The 26504-nt window shown below is 40.3% G+C and overlaps 2 protein-coding genes across 2 annotated transcripts in view; both read right to left on the reverse strand.

Annotated features, from left to right (window-relative positions):
- LOC139742562 (uncharacterized) overlaps positions 1–21022 on the reverse strand; it is a 30797-nt gene extending 9775 nt beyond the window's left edge. Inside the window, exons 1-11 of the mRNA XM_071653093.1 lie at positions 20953–21022; positions 19533–19695; positions 18845–19075; positions 16776–16928; positions 15894–16064; positions 14180–14295; positions 13383–13646; positions 10293–10479; positions 9709–9876; positions 8587–9182; positions 7592–7829 (exon numbers count right to left, since the gene is read on the reverse strand). Of these exons, the coding sequence (XP_071509194.1) occupies positions 7592–7829; positions 8587–9182; positions 9709–9876; positions 10293–10479; positions 13383–13646; positions 14180–14295; positions 15894–16064; positions 16776–16928; positions 18845–19075; positions 19533–19695; positions 20953–21018 (2353 nt within the window). The 5' untranslated portion in view covers positions 21019–21022. The remainder of the gene's footprint in view (positions 1–7591; positions 7830–8586; positions 9183–9708; positions 9877–10292; positions 10480–13382; positions 13647–14179; positions 14296–15893; positions 16065–16775; positions 16929–18844; positions 19076–19532; positions 19696–20952) is intronic.
- A 433-nt stretch (positions 21023–21455) lies between these two features.
- LOC139742563 (BRCA2-interacting transcriptional repressor EMSY-like) lies at positions 21456–25396 on the reverse strand. Its single transcript, XM_071653094.1, has 5 exons — positions 25190–25396; positions 24067–24141; positions 22883–23058; positions 21922–22008; positions 21456–21460 (listed from the first exon to the last, which is right to left on the reverse strand). Exons 1-5 carry the CDS (start codon positions 25348–25350, stop codon positions 21456–21458), a joined length of 504 nt encoding a protein of 167 aa, XP_071509195.1. The 5' UTR covers positions 25351–25396.
- Between the last annotated feature and the right edge of the window lie 1108 nt (positions 25397–26504).

Raw genomic sequence — 26504 nt, forward strand, 5'->3', positions numbered from 1 at the left:
CAGTAGCTTGCACCATATTCTAAGTCTGAATTTTATATGGTCAGAAATGAAAGTATTCTTTGATATCATTTTCATATCCATCTAAATATAGAACTGTGGTTACTCATATAACACTAAATCATTGTGACATCATATTTTGCACACTAAAGGTGCCATGACTTGCATACATGTACATGTTGCAATGCTAGGTATACATTTCAATGAAGCTGTCCTATAGATATGATAGGAGAGTTCCTTTATTTAGGGTTCCCTCAACCTTCATATACCTCATTTCCCCGTCCCATCCCCCTCTCCAGCCCCCAAACCTCTCCCCACCCTACCCCCATCCTCCATCTTTTATCCACAGTGTCCCTCTCCCCCTCCATTCCCTATCCCTGGCCATGTAGTTTGCAAGCACACACCCTTGTCAGTCATAAAGGAGTCTATGGCAAGGTATCTCTTTCAGAGTGTTTGCATGTACTGTAAAACATATTTCATCGGCATGAAATTTTCTCGAATTGGAGCAGACGGCATTATTCTGGGCATGACATTTTCGCGAAGTGCCTCTGGCATTCAATGCATAGTGTAGTCAAGAGCTGTCACGAGCATTTTAATTTCGCGAATCTCGGCTCTCGCGAAATTAAAATGCACGTGAACATACCTAGTTTTACAGTATAATCTATCCCTCCACTGTAGCTGCTCTTGATCCTGTTGGGACCAACAACAGTACACTGCCTATGGGACAGTGCCGGCGGTGGATGTAGTCTTATTGGCGCAGACTCCTACTTACAACAAGCCTATAATCTAGGTGGAGGACACAGCTATTTTCTTTGCTGTTACGCTAAATGTCTGATGCTGCGAGACTGTTGTCTTGCTGGCACTAACCCTTATCGGTCATAAATTTAGCCTATAATTTAGGCGGAGTATGTACTGTAGCTATGGTCTTTACTGTTACGCTAAATGTCTGATGCCACGAAATTATTGTCTTTGCCAGGCAATACATCTGATGCGGTGAGACTACGAACGACTAAAGCAAGACGAGTAAAATAAAGGCGGCGGATGCTTCCACTCTTCGTAGTCTTGCTGCATCAGACGTATCGCTTAGCAAAGACAATAGTCTCGCCGCATTAGACGTTTAGCGTGACGGACAGAAAAGACCATAGCCGCATACTCCACCTAGATTATAGGTTACTTTATGGCCGATAAGGGTTTGTACTTGCAGACTTATCCCCACCCTCCATTTGAATTGTTATCCCCTATCCCTACTCCCAAACCTCCACTTTATAACTCCCATCATGATCCCCCACTCCTGAGCTCACAGCTGGTCAAAGAGAACCAGTACCCACACCACAAAATTTGTGGAAAATAGTACAAGTAGACAGACAAATACAATGTATGTACAGCACTGACTTACTATAGCGTAAGTGTAGACTACTGTATACGCCATATATTTCGCGAGTCTAAAATTTCGCGAATCGGGAACTCCCGACAATTTTGCGAGCGGTTAAATTTGCGATCGTGTAGTCTTGTACTGGAACGGAGAAGTGTACACGCGTGTGTTACATTCACATTAGGATCTGGGTAAATATTGCCAACTGGAGACTGTTGGGACAATTGGGGGGGGAAACCCCTCTCTGTGTAATACATCATCCCTTTGTCAGACTGACTTCAATTTTTTTTTTCCTTGTCTTGGCTTCAATTTTTTTTTTTTCTTATCTTGGCTAGCACTTCGTAATATCTCAACATCAACACAAACGTATACAGGCAAACCACAACGTATGACCCAAACACACAGACACACAATGCACAATGCACAGGCGGACAGACACACACAATGCACAGACAGACAGACACAATCGCACTGAGGTCTTTGATGTCTATCTATGCCCTCCAGCATTTCAGTGGGTGTCTAGACAACCCATTCAATGATATCATTTCATTTCAAAATCAAAACCCATCACAGACCTTAAAAAATGGCTTTATTGGATTGAAAAAAGACACACACATACACATAACAATGGCATATACAGTCAAACTCTGATACCTCGAATTCGTCGGGACTGAAGAAAATGGTTCAACGTACGCGAATTTCGAGGTACGAGTACGTCAAATTTTCTTCGACTTATCCGATGTTTATCGATGTTCGACGTTTATCGATGTTCAACATGGTGTCTGTTATAGTGCCTACTGCTTATTTGCATGCTTGTCAATTTGAATTGAATCAACTTTTATATGAATGAATTGAGTGAAAATCGGAAATGAAATCAAAATTCAGAAACAAAGATTTTGGTGGCCCGATCGCGCCACAAAAAAAAAAAAAAAAAAAAGGCGGATGTTTGCCTTTACTTTTGAAAATGAACAGCGGTAACAATCGGCTACGTAAGATGCTAAATAAATGTCAGAGTTTTGCATTTAATTGTGGAAATGAATGACGGTAATATTCGACTCGGTATGATACTAAAATAAATGTCGGATGTTTGCTCATACTTTTGGAAATGAATAACGATAAGACTCAGCTCCGTATGGTGCTAAAACTAATGTTAGATATTTGATTTTGCGTTCGGAAATGAATAAGGATAACATTCGGCTCCGGAAGACGCTGAAATAAATGTCGAATTTTTGCTATGACGTTCGGAAATGAAAAACAATAACATTCAACTCCGTACGATGATTAAATAAATGTCGGATGTTTCCTTATACTTTCGAAAGTAAATAGCAATAGCATTCGGCTCCGGATGATGCTAAAATAGATGTCAGATGATCGTTTTTATGTTCGGAAGAAAATAGTAATATTCTGCTCCATCATGTCCATATGATGCTGAAATAACTGTCTGATGTTTGCTATTAAATTTCGAATGAATAACAGTAACATTCAGCTGCGTTTAATGGTAAAATTAATGATTGATGTTTGCTTTGACATTCGGAAAAGAGTAACAATAATATTCAACTCCTGACAATGATGAACTAAATGCTGGATGTTTGCTTTTACGTTCGAAAGTAAATTGCAATAACATTTAGCTCCGGAAGATGCTGAAATAAATGTCGAATGTTTGCTTTGATGTTCTGAAGTGAATAACAATAATATTCAACTCCGTACGCTGATAAAATAAATGCCGGATGTGTGCTTTTACGTTCGAAAGTAAATGTCAATAGCATTCAGCTCCGGAAGATGCTAAAATACATGTCGAATGATTGCTTTTACGTTTGGCATGTTTGGAAGTGAACAGCAGTAACATTCTGCCCCATACGGTGATAGAAAATATTGGATATTTGCTACGGTACATTTCGAAATAAATATCAGTAACATTCAGCTATACGTTTCATGGTCCAAAATGTCTGATGTCTGCCTTGACGTTCAAAAATGAAAAACAGTAACATTCGGCTCCGTGCGATGATAAAATAATTGTCAGATGATTCATTTCACTTTCGGAAGTGGACAGCAGTAACATTCGGCTCCGTTCGATAATGAAATAAACGTCGGATGTTTGAAATGAATAACGGTAATATTCTGCTCCGTACGATGCAAAAATAAATAACAGATTGTTGCTTTAACATTTGGAAATGATTAATGGTATTAATCCGCTCAGTTAGATGCTAAAACAAATAGCGGATGTTTGCTTTCACGTTTGGAAACGGATTAGGATAGTATTCAGCTCCGTAAGATTCTAAAATGAATGTCGGTTGTTTGCTTTTACATTTAAAAATGAATAACGGTAACTTTCGGCTTTTTACAATGCTAAAACAAATGTCGGATGCTAACAAATGTCAGCAAATGCTCCTATTTTCTCATTTCAAAGGTAAGTTTTGACCTCCTCAATATATGGGCATCAACTTTTATAATAATCTCTACGCCTATTTGTCAAATCTTTAAACACATGCAGAGTAAGATGATTGAATTTTCTATTCATTTGTTTTAGACATGGGCATCTGTATCACTTCAATAATGCTTAATATTAATTTGTCTATGTTTAGTAGGACCGATTTAGTTTTTCTAATGTTTTTCCTGATTTTTTTTTTGTCACCAGATTTTACTTTCGACCACCAGAAAACAAAAATCAATGATATTGGAGGCCCGATAAAACTTGGTGCGGAGCCCTGTGTATTCTATTCTTCATTGTGATCGGCCTATACTTCCAGATTTTCATAATCGCATTGCTGGAGAAAAAAAGTTTCAGTGCTTGCGTTGTCGGGGAAGGAAACTTCGTGAAAGGCAAAAAAAAAAAAAATTGTTTAAAAAAAGGCACTACGAGGGAGATTGATGTTTTGACAGTGGAGCGTGATTAATGGCAAAGATATAACGGTCAACGTAAGCAGGTGCGCCCCAACAGTTGAGAAATCTACGCGCACGGTATGACTGTCTCGATCAAAAATCAAAACACAGCGGTTAAAGAAAAGCAAATGATGGGGCAGCGCGTAGTGCTATCGTAAAGCACTCCATTGGCACGGGTGCTATGTGCATACCATGTACGTGTGTTGGTAGGTGTTGGGGATTTTCCTTGTCAGCTGTGTATCGGGTATTTCTTCTTGGGCGCGCGATTGTTCTGGTCTCAGAATATTTACAATCGAGTGTGAAAACATTAGTGACATGTCTTCGCTGTCCACGCGCGCTTAATCGGAGATGCTGAGTGAAGTTTGCAATTTCGATTCGAGCAACATGCTGGGAAAACAATAAGTTAATTAAGGTTGGGACATTAGATTTCCCTTCGAGGTAACCGAACTTCGAGTTATCTTTTTCGAGCTACGCAAATTTTAATACACGGAAACTCCATAGGAACAATCGGGACTTTCATTTTGCCCCCGAGGTAAGTGATATTCGGCTTATCCGACGTCGAGGTATCCGAGTTTGACTGTAATAATGATACAATAATAATAATAATAATAATAATAACAATAATAACAATAAGAAGAAGAAAAAGAAGAAGAAGAAAAATAAAAAGAAAAAGAAAAAGAAGAAGAAGAAGAAGAAGAAGAAGAAGGAGGTCTTCTAATAGCCTCTTAACCCTATTTTAACTGGGCTATTTGGGACCAAGATTTTACTAGGTCTTGGCCACCGATTACATGTTCGCCCCGAAATTTTGCCTGAACATAGAGCCGGATGTCATTTACAAGATTACATGGTCATACAATAGAAAAATATTGACTTTCTATTTTTAGTAAATTGATTATGCAAATTTATGCATGAAATCATAGTTCCACCTGTAACTCCATTAAAAAGGCTGAAAGATTGTTAAAGTTTTGTGTCAGAAGTCCTCAAGACACATCAAACAATTTTCTTGTAAAAAAAATAGCACAATCAAAATCAATTTCTTTTGTTTTTTATTGTTTTATTAATTTCTTATGTATTTTATTGTTTTTTCGACCTTTTGTTTTCTATTGTTTCTTGGCAATAATTTGTTGCAGGGACTTTTTCAAGCTTCTACATTAGAAATGATTAATTTCTGTGATTAAAAGTTGAAATAATCTATTTTATATCAATTTAACAAAAAAAACACAATTTGCATTGGATTTGCACACGATATCATGAATTTGAGCCGTTTTCGGGTTGACTTGCATATGCAAAACGTTACGTAACTTCAGAATGGTGTACCCGGATGTTGCAAATTTGGTCTCAAAATATGCAGGAGACTTCAATGAAAAAATTCATGAAACGACGCGGCAAAAACTTTGCACGTTGCGGAATTGTGGTGCGAAACGTCGAGGGGGGGTCAATTTGACCCCCCCAGTTAAAATAGGGTTAAGTGTTGCCACTGCTCTACCAGAGGGCCCTGCCATTATTATTACACTAGCGTTGCTAGGTACCCATTTACACACGTGGGTTGAGAGGGACACTGCGGCTAAAACATCTTGTCCAAAGACAAGTACTGGGGGGGAATCGAACTTGGGTCCTTCGACTGGGAGTTGGGAGTCTTGTTCACTATGCCACAGCGCCCCCACACGAGTAATCATGAAAATGCTAGTACTGCTACATACATGTGGTTTAAATGTATTGAATGCAATGCATTCAGCCGGGAAAGAATAACACCAAACTCAAAAGAATACATCTCAATACTCAGTCCATCATTTTGCCTTGGTCCTGCGGGCTCAGGAGTATGAATTTTTGCTCACAAATGCTGTCAAAAATGTGGCAAAGACGTACAACCGTGTATTCATTTATATAAGCGTCAATTACCTTCCTTGCCTACAAGAATTACTGTATATGCTGAATATCTTGCGAGGTTTTTATTGTCATGAATTCCACGAGTCAGGTGCTATTTGCGAATTTACAGACGTGTGAAAATATTGACTCTCATTCTGACACGAATGTGATGTGCATGCGTACAGTTCTATAAACATTCATTACTGTACTTCACGATTGCGAATTTAACCACTGTTGTGTGTCTGCTGCTGAAAGAGTGGTTGCCTGAAAAAGCTGGGGGACATCAGATATTATACCCCCAAAGTTATGCATTCCCACAAAAGACCGATATCTATATTCCCCTTTTATACCCCACAACCCACCGCAAAATGACTTTTGTGGAATCCGAGAAATAGCGCAACCTATTTAAGAAACAGAGGACGTCCATTTTGCGGACACATCTACAGTCAATTAGAAAAGAGGGCCGTTCAAACTGCTACAATTGACAACAGAAGATAAATACTGACATTTTGGGGGAAGTTGCAGGGCAACTGTGCCAGAAGCCATCCAACAGAACACCAGAAAAATCACAGACCGGAGCAATTTATTATGTTGTTAAAACTTCCTGTGAAGTTTGCAGTGACAGCATGCAAAGAGAAAACGTACAAGGGAAATATTGCGGTTCATGTCATGTGATCTTCACTCCATGTTTGCATTCCTCCCCATGGCGACACACAAAACAAACAGCTAGCCACCAAGGCTATTGTTGCTTTGCAGCTATAGCTGTGTGCAACAGATTGCTCTGACAACGGTGTGCGTGCATTAGGTGATTAAAAAAAAACAACAACAACTTTTGAATATAATCTAATACTGTTGTTTATTACTACAGCATGGTAAGCCTAAACAAAGCAATGTTTATTGTTGCCAAATTTTGCTATGAGAATGGGCATATCATTCCTGGAAAGGTCACCATTTAATGACACTTACAGCGGGGCTCCACATTTTTTCTTTGGTGCCCTGTCCAGGGCACTAAAATCACTGAATTTGAAATATTGGTGGCTCATGGAAAAAAAAAAAAAAGGTACAGTGGTGCTAAATAAAAGGAATATGGCAATCTATTTTGAATCTTGGGTTGCCAAATTGGGCCACCAAAACATACGCTTTTTGACAGTTGGTGGCCCCACATCAATTTTTAGTGGCCCCGGGCCAGTGGGCCCCCATCTATGTCAAACCCTGCTTACAGACAGACAGACACACACATACACACACAAGTCAGGGGAGGATCCAGGAATTCTATTAAGACGGGGCGCCTTTACAAACTTAAAGGGGGCGCACGCACCCCTCCCCATTTTTTTCTTTTTAATCTTTTGTTTCAAGCAAAAATAAAGGCAAGGGGGGGGGGGGTGAGCGCCCGGTGCACTCCTTCCTGGATCCATCACTGCAAGTTTTGTCATGGGGTTCATCCGCTCAATTCATTCATCCACTGAACGGACTCACCCTGGAAGGACAGCATCTCGCCGGAGCTGCTGGGGTCATCTTCCCTCTTCTCCTCCCCTTCCTCCTCCTCCGCTTCCCCTTCCTCCTCCTCCTCTTCCTCCTCCTCCTCCTGCATCCTCTGACAAGACAGGTCCTCCAAATTCATCTGGGTGATGTCAAAGCTGGAGGAGGACTCCATGACAACGCTGGCCAGGGGCCCCGCCCTGGGACCCTGGGTTACAAGAGATACAGCTGGTGCCTGTGTCAAGAAAGTCACGCACAAAGCCTGTTCAAGACATCTTTTTTTGGCAACAGGTTTTCCCTTTACAAGGGTGTAACATATCTAAGTTGTATACAAAAATAAAAGATCTAAACTGAGAGGCAAAATCAAGGTCCATGCATATGAATAGTAAACATTCATTTATACGCAAACTACTTTATATGCCGGATATTTCGCAAGGTTCTTATTTTCACAAATTTTGCAAGTCGGATGCTATTTGCAAAGTCCAAAAACTGTGAAAAATATTGACTCTGATCCCAACATAAATGTGACATGCATGCATACATTCCTTGTACTGTACTCCCTGATCACAAATTAAACTACTCACGAAATCTTCCAAAAGTCCTGATTCGTGAAAATTTAGACTTGCTAAATATATGGCGGATGTACAGCATTTGATTGACCATGCCATGGACACAACACTGTTTCTCTTATTTAAGGCCACCACACACTATACGACTTTCTGTGACATAACTGACCAACTCTGGATCCGAAACAAGAGACCCCGGGGTCTCGCGCTCACCTGAGTATTGCAAGTTCACCTTCCATGCATTCTTGCAGACTCTTACCTGAGAACATTGGAAACTTGTGGCGGGGGGGGGGGGGGGGGGGGGGGGGGTAGATTTGAGAGTTGGGGGCATGGTGCCATTTGCATATTCCATCACACTGGTAAAAATACCTGCCAAGTACACCGTACTTTATAGAATACTAATAGAATGTTATGAAGGGGTCTTACCTGTTGCACCTCAGCTTTAGCACCCTCTGTTGAGACCCGTTCTGATGGTTCTTTGGCCTCAGTTGCAGCCGACCTATGTGGTTCCTGCTTGTGGGTGGCTTTCCTTACAGGCGTGGGCTCCTTTGTTGACACTCCCTCCTCCACAAACTCAAATGGATCCACCCCGGTGTGCTCCTCCTTGGGGTCAGGCACGCCCCCCTTAACCTCTTTGGCTCCCTCCAGCTTGAATGGAGGAGGGCTGACCTTTGATACCGTCACAGCCTTCTCTTTGGACGTTGAGGCAAGGCTTGGGGCCATCAGCCTCCGTCTCAGCTCACTGTCTGAATCCTTTCCCTCCTTCTTCTCCTCCTTTTCCTCGCTCTCCAAGAACTGCTCGAACTGGTCCACGACGCTGGAGAGCTGCTCGGTGGAGAATTCCAGGCGCTCCGCCGATCCCCCCTGCACCTCCACGGTGACTATGGAAGGGTTCTTGGTTGGTTCCTTTGGCTGTCCTCCTGCTGCAGTGCTGGTTGTGGTTGTCGTGGCAACAGTTGAGAGGTGCCGGGCAGCTGAGGGCATCATGCCCGGTATGACTCCAGGGATTGAAACTTGTTTGACTGCAACAGAATTTCCAAAACAGTACGTGAATTTTTCTATGGATCATTTCAAGCCCTATCTTATCATTACTGATTCCAGATTTGACCGATACATCTTCTTTCAAGCAAGGGTGTGCATTCATTTCACGCATGAATACCTCATAATAATTCATAACTTAAAATCAAATCATGTGAGCAGTTATGAGTTTGGGACACCATTATCATATGTGATTTACATCAGTGGTCCCAGATTTGATCACTGTTTTGTGAAAACATTTGAAACCTTAGATTTGTCATAACTTTAATTCTGATTGCTGTTTGATTTTATTACACATATTAAGGTTACCTTAACCCGCTAAGACAAGTTCAAGCATACTCGGGCAGGTGTCTATGGGAAATGTGTGTAGTAGCAATATCAGCCGGTTCTCAACGGGCTAAACATGAAATGGCAAATACACATTAAAACGCAGAACAAATTAAGGCTGAAATGATTCTTTACAAATTCAGAAAAAAAACAAAAAACAAAAACAGACAAACATGGAGTCACCTGACGCTGGAGCAGGAGGTGGTTGACTTTTGAACTCCAGCAGAGCCTTGATGGCGGACGATGCTGATTGGCTGGCTGGAGGCGACCCATCATACTCAATCCACTCCGTGTTAGGCTTGTTTCCAGTCTGAAAGATGAGCGACGACTCTCGGCCAGCCATCTTGGCAGCTTCTGCAGATCACGGAAGTGAAATCATCAATTGATACTCAGCAGTCAATAACAAGTCTGTCTTCCTTCTAGTGTTTAATCAATCTACATCATTTAAAGAGCAATTCAAGACTTATCATCACAACTCTAGAATGGATTAATTAAAGGCATTGATAGATAATCTTATTAGTTATGAGGAATTAGTTATCTCATTCACCCAAGATATAAACCAATTGGGCTATTCGTTGTGCCGTAATCTGTGTATTTTGACACATGTGCTCGGTGGACGCAACTTGGTACAAATGGATGAAACTATGGGAGAAACTGCAGGGGAACTGAGGAGGACTTGGGGAAAAATAGCAATTAATGCTACTATATTCATGGAGATGCCTCACGGCAGGATGTTCAATGTGACACACCTGGTCCACCGATCGCACTTCGCACCACTCCACCAGCGAGGCTCTCCACGAGCTTCTGCGAACTCTGACCCGGTGGCGATTTGGAGGATGACCGCCTGTGACCTTTGATCTTTGCCTGCATCTCCGGATTCGTGGGGAGAGGGCTGCGGGGGGCTGACAGGGTGGCGATGGTCTGGGCGATGGGCGACTTCGGTCGCATCATCACCTGCAAAGGGAAGAGGAGTTGTAGTACATTGGTTACAGCATTGGTCTTTACTTCAAGGTCTTCACTAATGTCCAGGAGTGGGTCTAGGGCAATTACCCTCTGGGCAATTACCCCAGACCCTTCCCCTGGCCCTAATCATAATCATAATCCTGACCCTAATCCTTACCCTAACCAATACTCCCAACCCTAAACTTAATCTTTACTCTAACCTTGCCACTAACCCGTATTTAGCCGGGGGGTAATTGCCCTCTGGGGGTAATTGCCCGGATACGCCAGGAGCACATTGCGATATAAGGTCAGGAACAACAGTACGACGAAATATTCACAAGTTACTGTAATGGCAGGTCTGCAGACATGCTTTACCTATGAGCATTCAAGTTTGTGCTGTATTGACTGCAATTACAGCAACTTAGGCCAAAAAAAAAAAATTGTTGCATTGGCATAACCCGCCCGACCCTAAAAATTCCGCCGACCCCATGTTTTTTTATTATTTTTTTTTGCTATCGATATCAAATATCTTGTTGATTGCGATCGCGATCGCACAAACCCGGAAGTGGAAACGGCTCTGGGGATATCGGATGTACGAGGGAGAGATCTAGCGCCTCGCATAAGCCTTCCTTGATCAGTACGTCATCTGTTTCCAACACGGACACGTACTCTAACAAGATTTATTCAGTGTATACGTAGCATTCAGACTGCGATGTATTGTGCACAGTTTTGCCATAGGTTTCTTGTGTGGAGAACTTACACGAATCTGTATATGTGGGACTGTAATAGAGATCGCCGTGTGCGATGAAAAGATCGTACATATGGGTCAATTTGCATCTATCTTATCTAAGTCAAAATAGTAAAATATGAAGTGAAAACATTCAGGATAGGGATTTAAACATCTTTAAATTCTGTGAAGGGGTATAATTCCAGTAATATCGGCCTCATAAATGATTTGTAGAATAGATGAACACAGCACATTCGGTGCAGCAGTTGTAACTGTTTACTGAGCTGAGCACGAGTTTTACACGTAAAATGCAGGTAGCAAAAAAAAAAAAAAAAAAAAAAAAAAATCCGCCCGACCGACCCTATTTGAAAATCTCATGTTACGCCAATGCAACAATTTTTTTTTTTTGGCCTTACCGTGATTGCAAATGTCGTATTACACATGTCCCTAATCAGACATGTAGTGTGTGAGCAGTCATTATGGCGTTGTCCTTAATAGTATTATCGAATGCCTCGTCAGGTACTTTTCCAATTATGCAAATTCTCATTCCAACCTATACTGGAAAGCTGTGGTATACTTATTTCCTGGATAATTCATAATTGTCAGAAGCTCTAAGTTCCTGTCAGCTCTGAAAGTTTCTCCCTGCATGATTTTCAATGAGAATGATTATATAGAATGCCAAACTCTGGAGACAAAACACAACACCAAACACCAAACAAACACCAATTATACACAACATACTCTGAAGCCAAATAGAAATAAAGATATTTTGTTCAGAAAATTGGAATTTTGCAGCTATCTATCATATCAAATCAAATTTGTAAAGAAACATTTTTCATTTCAATACCATATTTTCTCATTTTTTGCAGATCATGCTAAAAAATGAGCTTAAAGGGATAGTGCAGATGAGAATACTGGGCTTTTAACTTTTTGCGAGATACCAAGAAAACACTTATGAAATAGTACAGCACACACCATTTTACGAGGAATTCAAAGTTTATTTGATGAAAATCGGGTTTGGAATGACTGAAACATCCAAAAACAAAGTAAAACAAAGCAATCGTAATAAAGTTTGGGTCCCACACTTATTAGGATCGCTCTGTTTTGGATATCTCAGCCATTTCAAAGCCAATTTTCATCAAATAAACGTTGAATTCCTCATGGAATTACATGCTCTTTCATACTTCATAAGAGGTTTCTCATTATCTCACCCAAAAAATGTTGGAAACCTGAAATTAGGTCTCAACCAAAACTGTATGATCCCTTTAAAGAACTGAATGAAAAGAATGAGGTATGAATTTATAGATAGTCATAAATTCTCTGAAATTCAGCTCAAGCAGTTTAACCCTAAAAAGACTGGGGGGGGCCTAAAAGGCTCCCCCCTCGACATTTCGCGCGATTACTCTGCAACACGCAATGCCCTCGCCGCGATGCTCTATGACTTTTTTCTTTCAAGTTTCCCGCACATTTTGACACCAAATTTGTGACGCCCGGGGGTACGGTTCTGAAGTTACATAACATTTTGTACACGCATGTGAGGCCGAAAATGGCTCAAAAATGTGATTTTGTGTACAAAGTCAATGCAAATTGAGTTTTTTTCACATGGTTCATATAAATATGCTTATTTTTACTCTCAATGGCTAAAATGAATTTGTTTTAGGAGTATTATGCTTCAGAAAGTGTCTGCCACAAATTTTGTTCAAAAAAACAACGAAAACAAGAGGTCGAAAAAACAAGGAAATACATAAGAAATTCATGAAACAATAAAATAAATAAGAAATTAATTTTGATACCGAATTTTTTTTCAAGTGCATTTGCTAAGAATGCCATAAAGAATAATTAGACCAAAAATGAGCACTTTTGGAGCTTTATTTACTGATTTAGATCAAAGAGTCTAATTTCTCGCATAAATTAGCATAATTAATCAAAATAAAATAAAAGAAGACTCTTTTGGAAAATTTAAATATACGATCTTGTAGATTACATCTCACACTACCCCTGTGCAAATTTTCGCGGCGATCGTGCGATCCACGGCCGAGATCTTAAGGGGGGGCCCTTTAGGCCCCCCCCCCCCAGTCTTTCGAGCTACCAAAATAGCCCAGTCTTTTTAGGGTTAAGCCATAATTTTGTGTTTGCATACAGTAAAATATGAAGCATTACTATGTTTATATGATCTACATTGCCTCACCTGCCCTTTGGATCCGATCACTTGTCCGACACTCAGTGGACTGGTGGGGCTCCGCCCACGACTCAAGGTCCCACCCACTGGAGTTCCGGCACCCACGGGGGAGGGGCCTCGCACTGTCTTCTGGGCGGAGACAGAGGGGGACGGGAAGCGTATGGACGGCGAGGGACTACCGAGGGACGTGGACGGTAGTGGCACCACGCCTGGGTTACCGCTGGTCATCGTCATGGCGATCTTGGGGCGGGTCAAGATGGAAGTTGTGATTGTCTGGAATGGAGACAAAGAGGATTTTTGTTTACCACTGCATCATTCTTGTGACCAAAGATCAGCAAGTTATGCTACTGATATGTCTAGACATATGATTAATATGTTTTTAACAAATCATGATAACGGTCAAAGCTAGCTAAAGTGGCTACCCAAGGGAGACAAAAATGTGTCTGTTATAGAGAGGTGGTCACTAGACAGAGGTTTTGACCCTAACAAAGATTTTGCTGTAATAGCCAAGGTCACATCTTTCTTTAAACACTTGTCAACATCGACTTCAAAACATATCTTTGGTTTGCACCTAGTACTACTACATCTTACTGTAAAGCATGAAATATTTGTGACATGAAATTTTCTCGAACTGAAGCCGACAGCCTTTTTTCACAGCATAAAAGTTTCACGTATTGTCACTGGCATTCAATGCACAGAGTGTAGACGACAACTTTTGCTTGCATTATGATTCCGCGAATCTCTGCGTTTGCAAAATTTGGTAAATCAAAATGCACACAAAAATGTCTGGTTTTACTGTATCTCACCATGATTCCGGGAGCTGTTGACCTGGATGAGCTGATGGTCTTGGATTTGACCTGCGATTTCTGGACGACGATAACGTTCGTCTTCCCCGGCACCGTCCCAGGCTTGGTGACGACAACTGCAAACAACAAACAGACGTGACATTTGTCCAGTTTTAGCTTGTTTTGTTTTGTTTTTATTGAACTGTCATCTCTCTTGAAATTCAATACTTTTAACAAAGATATTGACATAACAGTGAGGATTGCATGAAAGCTCGTTTGCTACCATCTTTGGTGCTAATGTGAGCAGGAATCAGGAACATCTTAGTGCTATACACACTCCCTTCCCCACATCCTGCACTCACTGAACCGATTGCAGACAGCATGCTTTACTTTGAGAAGAAAATGATGTGAGGTCTGTTGATTTTTCTTTTGTACTGGATTGAGTGCAGAAGTTTCACCTTTTGGCACACTGCCATCGCCATTCAGTGACTTTGAAAATGGAAACACAAACTTATTAAGGCAACACAGTGTTACACACTTAAAGGACAAGTTCACCTTCATAGACATGTAGGTTGAGTGAATGCAGCAATATTAGTAGAACACATCAGTGAGAGTTTGAGCAAAATCGGACAATCCGTTAAAAAGTTATGAATTTTTGAAGTTTCTGCACAGTCACGGCTGGATGAAAAGACTACTATAGCTTGTGATGTCACATGAGTACAACGATATAAAGAAAGAATAAAGAAAATTCAACATATTTCCATTTTACTCGCATAACAAAAGAACACTCGACTTCTCTCTTTCAGAAGGCAGGGGGAATAATATTACCCTTAACATACGTCAGTAGCAAGTCGAAGAAACGTGCACTTTATTCAAAAAGTAAAGTTTTGTGAAATTCTCTTTTTATTTTCCTTATACAGTTTTACGCATGTGACATCATACCCTGTAGTAGTCTTCTCTTCCAGCAGTGACTGCGCAGATACTTAAAATATTCGTAACTTTTGAACGGATTTTCCAATTTTCCTCAAACTTTCACTGGTGTGTTCTACTAATATTGCTGCATTCCCTCAATCATTATGTATATAAAGGTGGACTTGTCCTTTAATATTACAAGTGAAAAGAAAATTATGGCAGGCTTGTTGTGATGGATTTAAATTGTTGTAAATGAGCAACAAATGGGAAGATTTATCAAATACTGTGAATGTTAGAATCCTTTGGCTGTTTGATGGTAAACAGAGACTCCAACTCTCGCTCTTTTGGCAAGAGAGCTCCCATTTCGAGGCCATTTTTCCCCAAATCTTCCGCTCTCCTGCTTGAGTTTGAATTTTTTCTGCTCTAGCTGTATGTTTTCAGTTTAAGACGTATTTTCTTCCACTTTAATATAATTCAGCTTTCTCCTCCCCAAATACCTCCTCAAAATATTTATTTAAAAAAATCACACAAAATAAAAAACATTCATGCTCTTTATCAGTGGATCAGTGGATCAAAAAATCATTTTGTTAAGTCATATATGTTAGAGAATAAAGCAAAGATATCACCAGAGAGCATCTATGACTCTACAGCTGGGCCCAAGCAGCAAGGGACCTCATATTCTGGATTGTGAAGTGTGCTGTGTGCATATGATATTTGTGCATGTCCACACAATCAGCGTCTCAACTTTACTAGAGGGAATAGGCAAGAGAATCTTCAGTTTAAGAGATGCTCGAGGTTAGAGTCTCTGGGAAAACCAGGGTACCTGTAGTTGTGGTGGACTTGGCTCCGGATTTCTGCAGCGCCATGGGAGATAAGGTAATGACGTTGCTCATGGTTGGTGGGGACCGGCCGGTGATAGGACTGGGCACTGTCACTATCCTTGGACCTGTTGTGGAGACCAGGTTCCTCACCCCCATTATCGGAGATGACGACCCTGTGACAAAAATGGCAACATCAATAGCTGTATACGCATGTGTGGATAACACACCTCTCACAAACAGGAGATATTTACATAAGACACCACATGAAAAGTTACACATTTCTACACAAGATACTGCATGATCAGCTATGATACTTACCCTACACTACACTATACCACATTTCCTGGCACTTTGCACATCACTGTGCAATGTATTGCAATACCTTGAGCATTATATTGCACCTCGCAATATACTGCACCAGTGATTACACTACTGTACGCCACAAACTACATAGAAACAGGTCTTACACTGTGACGTTAACTGCACCACATTATACTACACTACACTGCATTACACTACATTGCATTACACTACACTACACCACACTACACTACACTACACTACACTACACTACACTATACCATACCACACCACAATATAATACACTACACTACACTACACTACACTATACTACACTACACTACACTACACTACACTACACTACACTACACTACACTTCACTACACTACACTACACTATACTACACTACACTACACTACATGATCCAAAGCACCACACCCTGCAATGCACTGTGTACTACACTGCCCTTGGGCTCTACACCGAACCTGGCAATACACTCCATCCAGATTCTACACTCCACTACACACAACACTACTCAAGGCCTTGCAACCATGCAGTCACCATGATTCAGTGCATCTTCATGCACTCACCTGCTGACACCGAGGTCTTTGATGCCGGAAGAGCTATGGTGGTGGTTCTGACAGTCGGGGATGATGTTGTGGTGGAGGACACCTGGTATGCTTTTGAAGGCATCCGGCCGCCACTGCTGGCCACCGTTTGTGTGATTAGCTTCATCCCTGACAATGGAGACGGTCAGTTTTAAAGGGATTGTATAGAATTGGTTGAGATGAGGATTCAGCTTTTAACTTTTTGTGAGATACTCAGAAACCACTTAATGAAATGCTAAAGAGCATACCTTTCTCACAGGAATTCATGATTTGAGGAAAATTGGTTTTCAAATGGCCGAGATTTCCAATAAAAATTTCAAAACAAAACCATCCTAATAAAAGGTGGTCCCACCTTTTATTAGGATATCTTGGCAATTTTTGGATATCTTGGCAATTTCAAAACCAATTTTCATCAAATAAACTTTGAATTTATATGCTCTTTCATATTTCGTAAGAGGTTCCTTACAGCCTCACAAAGAACAGTTGGATACTTGAAGTCCCATCTCAACCAAAACTATACCATCCTTTAATATTTCAGAATCCTTTGTTTCCTTCCAATTTTTCTTCTTCATGTTTATTTCTCTGATCTTCACTTGTTCACTAACTTTGTCTCTTTTTAACTTTCTTTTAAGGATCTCAATCATACTGGACTTGACTTTTTGAAAATAAAGTTGGCATTATAACAAACAGAAACAAAATTCAGCATACCACACAGTTCATTCTTCATACTCTTTTAAGAATTTGTTCCCCTAATTACTAGTATTACACAATGTTTTCTATATGAGATTAGAGTGGGAAATACAAACAATATACAACATATTGAACTTTCACAGCTTACCAATAGCAGCTATTCATCAAAAGCAAGTTTTCACTAAATCAACTTGTTATCCATGGAGTATCACACGATCCTATCAAAAGCAATAAAAAGCCACAACCCCACTATACTTTTAGCCTTGTACTCAACAAATGCACTTTTGATCCATAGTACTGTTTTTCACAACACTGCCTGCAAGTTTAGTGCTTCTCAAATTTCACTTCCTGTCAACAGTGTCTGCTAGACTGCTAAAAACATGGCACTCGTATATACATGAGCCAAAGCAGTATTAACTACACACAAATAGCAAATTGCACCAGGCAAATGTACAGCCAAGCTGTTCCGGTGCAATAGGCACATACTTCCTCCCTTTAATGGATATTGTAAGAATGGAAATTTTTGCAGAGTGAATTTTTTTGCAAATTTTGCCCAACACAAAATGGGAATAAAATGAAAGAGTGCATTTTTTTTTTTTTTTTTTTTTTTTTTTTGGGGGGGGGGGGGGTTTCCTTCATTTCTTTGTTTCTTTGTTTGGCTGGGTTTTGTTGTTGTTGTTTTTATTTGGGGGGGTGGGGGCTGTTCTAGGTTTTCTTTTTATATCTTTGACTTCAAAGTAGGCATATAGAAGGAGCATTACTGCTATGTTAATTGTAGTTTTCTTCATGTTCGCTAGTTCTGTATAATAGCACGAGTGAATTTGCTGTCATAGCGCAGACCAGTTCCCTTTTACCATCATATATGCTGCCAAAGCCCCTCAACACTACGGCAGCAATGAGCTGTTTGAAATGCTTGGTCAATTGTCGTGACCATCTGCCAAATAAAAAAAAAAATGCAAATGTCATTTTACCCAGCAGAGCATGAAAAACTACTTGCACAAAAATTCCAGCTTTTATTGTAATCAAAATCTAAATTTCTTGGTAGCCATTGGTTTTCATGGAGAAACAAGGGATCTAACGCAGCTCTGCTGCAATCTTCGCATCCTTTTCATCATTCAAATTCTAATTCCCTCCTATTTTTTGCTTTAATAGTATGATTTTGACAGTGGAAATATCTAACCCACAAGGATGTACATTCCTCCTATCTGACTCTCCTCACTGTGCTTATAACACAAGTTACTTGTTTCTTTTTCGACACCTGCCCTACTTCAAATTCTTTGAATTCGTGAGATGAGGAAAGCATAAATCATGATCTTCCAACGCTAGAGATAAGTCAGGGAATAGGCGATTCCTACCAGGTTCTGGTCGCTGAGAGGTTTGAGAGGCCCTCTTCCCACTAGCCCCAATCACGGCCGGAACAACACCACTACCGCCGGCACCGGTGACGGATGTGCTGGTGCTTAAAGCTGGACCTTCGGTCCTCTGCACGACCGTGGTGGGCTTTGGCGCTTTTTGCTTGGAGCCACTTTTTGATCGGTGGTGCTTCATGGCCGGCTGACCTGACGTGCTGATCGCAGGCATAGCTTCTGTCAAAGAGTAGTTTATGGAAGCATTGTCAAAGGGTGAAAATTGTATGTTTTAGCATTGGGAATCAGTTTTTACATATTAAACACCTCTGTCTTTGATAGCTTCGGATATTTGTGCGATAAATGGGAGATATATGCCTGATTAAACCCACTGCATCTTATTTGTGACGAAATCTAATTCAACCTAAAGTAGAGAAAGGTGCACATCAAATTCTATTTTAATGAGCTTTTCAGAAGAGACCAAAACATTGTAGATTAACTCTTCATTGAACAAATTCCAGCCGGGCATTATATCGCAAAACAGTTGTAGGAATTGGGGACTTTAACTAGAGCAGAGTTAATATTTTGCATTGCAAGTTGGAATAATAATAGAGAGAATTCCAACTGCCACACCATTAAAGTTTTGAAAATCTCTCAGATGCTACCCCCCATCTGCATCCCCTCAAACTACTCATACCTTCAAGGCTCAAGGGATGGCTCGAGGATGTTGCTTGACTCTCGGATGCAGTTGCCATGGAGACCTTACTGGAGGGTGGCAAGCTGTGAGACCGGTGGAGAATGGCATCTGAGGACAGGGTCTGTGATTGGCTGGTGGAGTTGGCACTGGAAACTATGATTACCTGATGAAACAGGGGGAGTGAACATGGAGAATACTGAAAAAAATTATATGGAACAAGATTACATACAAGGATGTAGAAAAATGTGAAAACATGGTATGTTCAATTATGCCCACGCATTCTGAGGTGTACGAATACTGACCTTTTGGCTTTCGCTAAATTGAACATGTGAATCGTATCATTTTGTTCAGTACTATTTTGAAGACTTTAAAGGAAATGCTGTATGAGACATTCTTGTAAGGGTAAACTCTTACAACATAAATGACACAAACCCTTTCCTTTAATCCTATTAAAGTTCTCATCAGTCGACAGTTCTAATGTACTGTATGCTTACGCCAACAGGTTAATGGATGCATCACTTGGATGACGTTTAAAAAGATGAAGGAGTACAATATGCCGAGATCTATCAATGAGGGATTTATTGCTGATAATCTCAGACTAAATTTTCCCACCTGATATGATGTTTGCATGTATTGCAGGGTTTTTCAAAAAATATTTCCTTCACTTGCCTTGGGCATGGTTCCTACACAATTGATAGACAAGAGCCTTATCATGTTACTTGCCCAATGGTGAGTTTGAGTTACACAGGGCAAGCAGGCAAGTGGATTTATAGTGCCCTGTATTGTGCCTTGTATGGAATTTCAGTCCACCTCGACAGGCAAAATGATGATGTGTGTGTGGGAACATGCCTGTTTGAATGTATGAGTATATCGTCGGTTGAGAGTGATAAGGGCATTACGTGACCACAAAACCCATAGTGTTCGAGAAGACTTAAAGCCCTTCTCATTCTCAACAGACGATATACACATGTGCACATTTAATATCTTAAAGGGATGGTATAGTTTTGATCGAGATGGGGGTCCAGATTTTAACTTTTTGCAAGGTGATTAGAAACTTCTTTTGAAATATTAAAAGGCATACAATTCTAAGAGGATTTCTGATGAACATCTTTTTTAAAATGGCTGAGATATTCAAAAACAAAGTGGTCCTAATAAAAGGCAGGTCCCACCTTTTATGAGGACCTGATTGCTTTTGGATATCTCACCCATTTCAAAATCAATTTTCATCAAATAAAATTTAGAAATCTCAGAAGTGAACGCCCTTTACATATTTCATAAGAGGTTTCATATTATCTCACAAGAAATGTTGGAAATGTGTAGTCCCATCTCAACCAAAACTACATCATCCCATTAAGCGTGCTGTAGATTCAGACAGATGTGGTATGAGTTCATCATGGAGGTAATGGATCTGCAGATGCACCTTCTGTCCTGCCTGTGTGGTGGTCAGTGTGGTCCCAGTGGACATCTTGCTGAAGGTGATCTTCATGGCGGAAGAGGAGGCACTGCCAGTGATGGCGCTGCCGGTGCTGCCGGTGCTTCCGGTGCTGCTGGATGACCTCACAGTGACCTTTGACCCCAACCCTGACCCCGAGCCTGCTGCAGAATGGGATGATGTGTGCCTGACACTACTGGTGAGAGCGCTCAGGAAAGAGGCTGGATTGCTTGTGAAGGGTGAGGCGGAAGAGGCAGCAGCTGCACTGCGGGACTTTGCTTGCTCCTCCAGACTTTGGAGATCTGGGGTGGCTGTGATTGGGTTGGGTGGTTTTGAAAGAAAGGGGGAAGGATATATCACAAAATGAACAGAATTATTTCTAAGGAATACAGTGATGGTGAATAAAGCATGAAATAGAGGTTTGAGCATAACTGAACAAAGAACAGGAGAAATATTACTATCTCAATGTTACTTTACAGCAATGACATATTTTACTCTATAATGATAAAAAGATAATGACCATGACAGTTTGGTAAAGTTGCTTTATTCTCAAGTAAGGAAGACTGCTTTGTATTTGACTTGATTTTAAAATAAAACTTTACATATGTGACCTGCCTTGATATAACATCTTTATCTTTCTTTACTTGTTTTGTAACCCCATGAAATACATATTAGGGATATTACATCCATACAAATCTTAACAGATGCTTTGTAACTCATGAATCTATCTTGCTGATACAAACACAGGATATGTCGATTCCTACATTAAAATTCATGAAAATACATTTACCAGTAGTGGTATCTAGTTCCTTTTAATATTCATCTACTCATTCTTTGTGTTATAAAAATCCTGTAGTCAGATGAGTCACAAATTTCAGCCTGAAAATACGTCTTTCCACCATATGATGATTTGCTAACAAGGGGTTCTGTCTGAAGTTCCCCATGGACAAAACTTACTTTTCGGGAGTACGGTTCCTGGGGGCAGGACAATGTGATTGGGGCCAGAGGTAGCGGGTCTGGATCCATCGCCCAAAGATGAGTAACCTGTAGAAGGTAATCAAAGTTAAATCAGAATGGACAATGATTGTCTCAGACCCAATTCACACTCATAATATAAGCACTGTCTTTTAAAAGAACAATCCATGCGACCTTTCAAGTGACTTGATGTCATCACATTTGATTAGAGTTGTTATTTGTTTGTTTTCTTTCAGTCAAAAGAGAAGCAGTGAGCCTGTTGGTATGGTGCCTTCCCTACTGAGGCCCCTGTCACCAAAAAGTTTGCAATTATCTTAACACTTTTTCACTTGGAACTGCCACACCATCAGAATGGACAATGATCATCTCAGACTCAATTCACAATATGAATTTGGACAATTTGACTTAACAACTTGACTAGAATGTTCACAGCTGATTTTTTTTTTTTTTTAAATTCCACCTGCTGCCGTACCACTGACTCATGTTTCATGTTAATGTACTTCATACAACAGACCCCCCTGGCTGAGTTTTGTGTTGTAATGTCTGTGTCTACTTTGGATGCAAGAGTGTTCCTACAAGTACAGACTGGTAAGAGAGAAAAACCTACTCTGGGTATTCCAGAGGTGTGTTCCAACACATTACTTCGTGTAATGTCACTGTCTCTTCAGGCTCAGACTGGAAATCTTGTACGAGAAGAAATTACAATTACGCAAACAAATCCTACCAAAAGTAGAAGCATCACATCAAATGTTTCAGTGTAAATCTCAATAACACCTTGCATGAATCTATTATCATCTTTGTGTAATAATTGATCTAGAAAACAGAACGCTGCTCTATACGCCTCATGATCTGCTCCCCCCCCCCCCCCCCCCCACCTTGTTCAAGTAAAGGGTGCGCACAAGCTACTTGTCTAGGGAAGGGTAGTGACAAAAGTCTATCTTACCTTCTTTCCGCGCCGTCTGTTCAGGGTCTGGTAGCGTTGCATTGTGGGCGTGTGCCATGTTGGCCACCTGATTGGCTGTCACAGTGAACACTGTCTGTGGAATGTGACGAGGCATGAGGGGAACCAGTCGCCTGCCCTCTATTGACCATTCTATTGAGCTGTTGTCGCCGCCGATCCTAAAGTAAGCAGCAACAGAAAATAATGAATCAATAACTCATCTTTTCTTTGGGCCTAAGTTTAGAAAGTTTTGGTATTTCAAATATTCATGTTTTCCTGAAAAAATAGCAACCACATCATATGCAAATTAGATGAAGCAATGATGCTATGGCTTCAAAAATCTACTGACTGACACCTGCATCTTTCTTAACCCGTTCCTCCTGCAATTCTCTAAGAGCCTTCAATGAAATAATGAATCAATAACTGATCTTTTCTTTGGGCCTAAGTTTCAAAAGTGATGGTATTTCAAATTCTCATGTGTTTTTTATGAAAAAGTGGGGAGCACATCTATGCAAATTAGGTGAGGCAATGATGCCATGGCTTAAAAAAAATCTACAAACCGACACTCAAATCTTTTTTTTTTTTTTTTTTGGGGGGGGGGGGGGGGGCAAGAAATCAGAAAGAAGAGATTGTATCCTTGACATCATGTCTTTGTTGTAACTGCAGTAAAACTTAATATGACTTCTTTTTTTTTTTGGGGGGGGGGGGGGGTGATTGTATTTCCTGAATTATCAACCACAAAACATCAATACAAAGTGTCAATTAAAGGTCTTGTTTACCATTGGGAGCAGTGATTGAATAAATATTCGAGATATCACATTTGATGTGTATGAGTAGGTCAGTTGTATCACAAAACTTCCTACCATATAAAAATTTTGCAATCAAGCCTAAAATATGACAAGATTTCACTATTTTTCTTAATAAACCATACACTGTAACTGTAGATGGTTAATTGTAGACGGTTTAGTTTAGAAACATTTTTATTATAACTATTGTTCTAATTTCGTATAATAATACTTAACATTGACTATACTGATTCAAATTTCTGCATTGGTTGTTTTTATCCGTAACTCATATTTTCGAACTATTCTGAAGCACTAAAGCTGAGTTTTTGTTTCATCTGCAAATACGAGAATGCCTTTAAATGAAAGATCTATGATTCCAGCTTGGCACCATCTAGCACGTACCTCTCCGCTACCGTTGTGAGTTTCTCATCGTTGACAGCCCTACGAACTTCAGCTTTGTGTCTCTCTGTTGATATGCTGTGGAAAGGAGAATCAAGAACAAGCAGAAATGTGAAGTAAGTCTTTTGTAATGTCTTCTATCTGGTCTAATGTTCTAGCCCCATATCTGCTTGTCATCTTGGATTGTTATAAGATCTTGATAGTCAAATACTAGTCAAATTCATTATAATGACATAACCATCTGTTCATCAAAATCAATCAATGTATAAAATGAAAAACAACTTTGAATCAGGATGTTTTTAAAAAGCCAAAGGGTTGAAACATATAAAAACATCCTCTACAAGAAGACAAAAAAAATCACTACCTTTATAAACTTATCTCTCCGGCAACCAAACCATAAACATCTTTGAATATCTGGAATCAAACTGAAATGTTACTGCTTAAAAGATGCTTAAAATGAACATAAAATCACACCAATGCAGTATTATTTCATCAAAGTGCCATACATCATGGCATGGCACATTCTTCACAGAGGGAGGATTACCGAGTACATTTTCTCCTGAGAAATATAAGAAAAGGACGTGTCTGACACTTGTACTGCAAAAGTGGAAGTTTTTGTGGATCACTTTTTCAGACAACTGTGCCAATTTCAGTGAATTCTGTTTGTCTGCATACTCACAGATGGGAGTCTCTTTGCACAAATTTTATGAATGCTAAAATGCTTGTTATTACTTTTACCATAGTTCACAGAACAAGCATGTCAAATTTCCATATCAGCAAACATTTTTTTAAACGTCAATACAAAGAAATTTGAGAAATTCAAAGTATCTAGTACCCAGTCATAAAGCATAAACACATTGTATCATCATCATCATCATGGCATGTTTCTAATTTTACTGAGTTCCAGACCTTGACTTGCCATTACACACATTCTGTACATCTTTTCTTCATGACTGTTGGATTGTACAAAATGTGACAGACTCACATTCTTCATTTATAAAAATAACCCTTTTCCCCTTTTTAAGGCAGCATATATTAAACAGGCAACTTAAAAAAAAAACTCCATTCCATATGACTACTGATTACAGAAATTTCTTTCCTTTACAACAAAAACTGAATGACATACCCAAGAGTAGAAGCCACATTTCTCAAGAGTTGCTTTTTCTCAGCGCTGAGATCTCCCTGGGCCCGAAAAGCACTGACCATGGAGGAATAAGCCTCCAGCTCTAGCCGTCGAAGCAAGAGCTTGCACTGATCCAGGTCCATGTCTAGTAGCCTCGGCCACATTTTGGCAAATGTGTTTTGTGAGGGCTCGAGACGTGAGACCCTATAGATCTACCTGGATATGGTAGAAAAAGCATGAATCACTCCTTTTAGGATTTGGAAAGAAGCGCACAAGATTACACACAAAGTTAACATTGTTAATTTTACTGTTATACTCAATAGTGTTACAGCTAGATAGATTTCGAACATGTCACTGTACTACTACTATTATTAATGTGTATGACCTTTATTATCTTGAGCACTCACCACGACACAGTTCAGCTAACTCAGTTACTAAAACACGCTGTCGTCTCTCACATTTCATTTCATCCTTACAATTCTTATTCACCCAACTGGGAGCATGGTTCCATTTTGCAGTGTGGATTTATATACACCGTTTTGACAAGGTTGACCTATCATTTATCCAATTTTGGCAATAGTATACACTCACCTAACCGCAGCAGCGACCCCATACGGACAAATACGTACCGTGTGTTACAGCGCCCCGCGACGGGGTTAACACTCACCGTGTGACTGAGTGTGAGTATGAGGAGAACTGCAACAAAGTTTAAACGTTATCACTTTCGTGTTTCTTCTCCGTAAAATCTATAGAACCTGGTCGACTGTCGACTGGTCAACACGATAACAAAAGGGAATAAATAAAGACTTGTGTGGGCCTTCTCACCGATACTACCTGAATAAGAAACGGGAAACGTCTTAATCTATATCAGCATCAAGCTAGGTATCCTTAGTTTGGTTTGACCACCACTCACCACTCACCAGCATGCAGCACGCACAAGAATGAACTTTACGCGGGTATTATATGTAAACACGGGTACGACAGGGGCCGGACGCGGGCGGGCGGACACCGAGGTCCCAACAAATCCCAGGCCGACAATCCAGGCGGCGGGCCTTCTCGAGTGTGCGTGGACTGCTCAGCTAGCTAGCTGCACGCACACGATGGACGAACAAGCTTAGCTTGACCGGTGTGGTGATCGTGAGGCGCTCCAGTGAAGTTGGTTTGGAATCTGAGATTGTTTATTTTATATTGCTGTTTGTGAATGTAGTTGGCATCAAAATTAATTATAATAATAATTTAAGACTTCTTATGATATATTTATAGATTTAAATAGCAGTTTAAATTTATTTTAGGGTCCCATATTATTTTGAATGATAAG

Source organism: Diadema antillarum, unplaced genomic scaffold (assembly GCF_040938485.1).
Source record: "Diadema antillarum isolate AM-2024a unplaced genomic scaffold, OU_Dant_1.0 seq00001005_RagTag, whole genome shotgun sequence".
In the NCBI taxonomy this organism is placed as follows: domain Eukaryota; kingdom Metazoa; phylum Echinodermata; class Echinoidea; order Diadematoida; family Diadematidae; genus Diadema; species Diadema antillarum.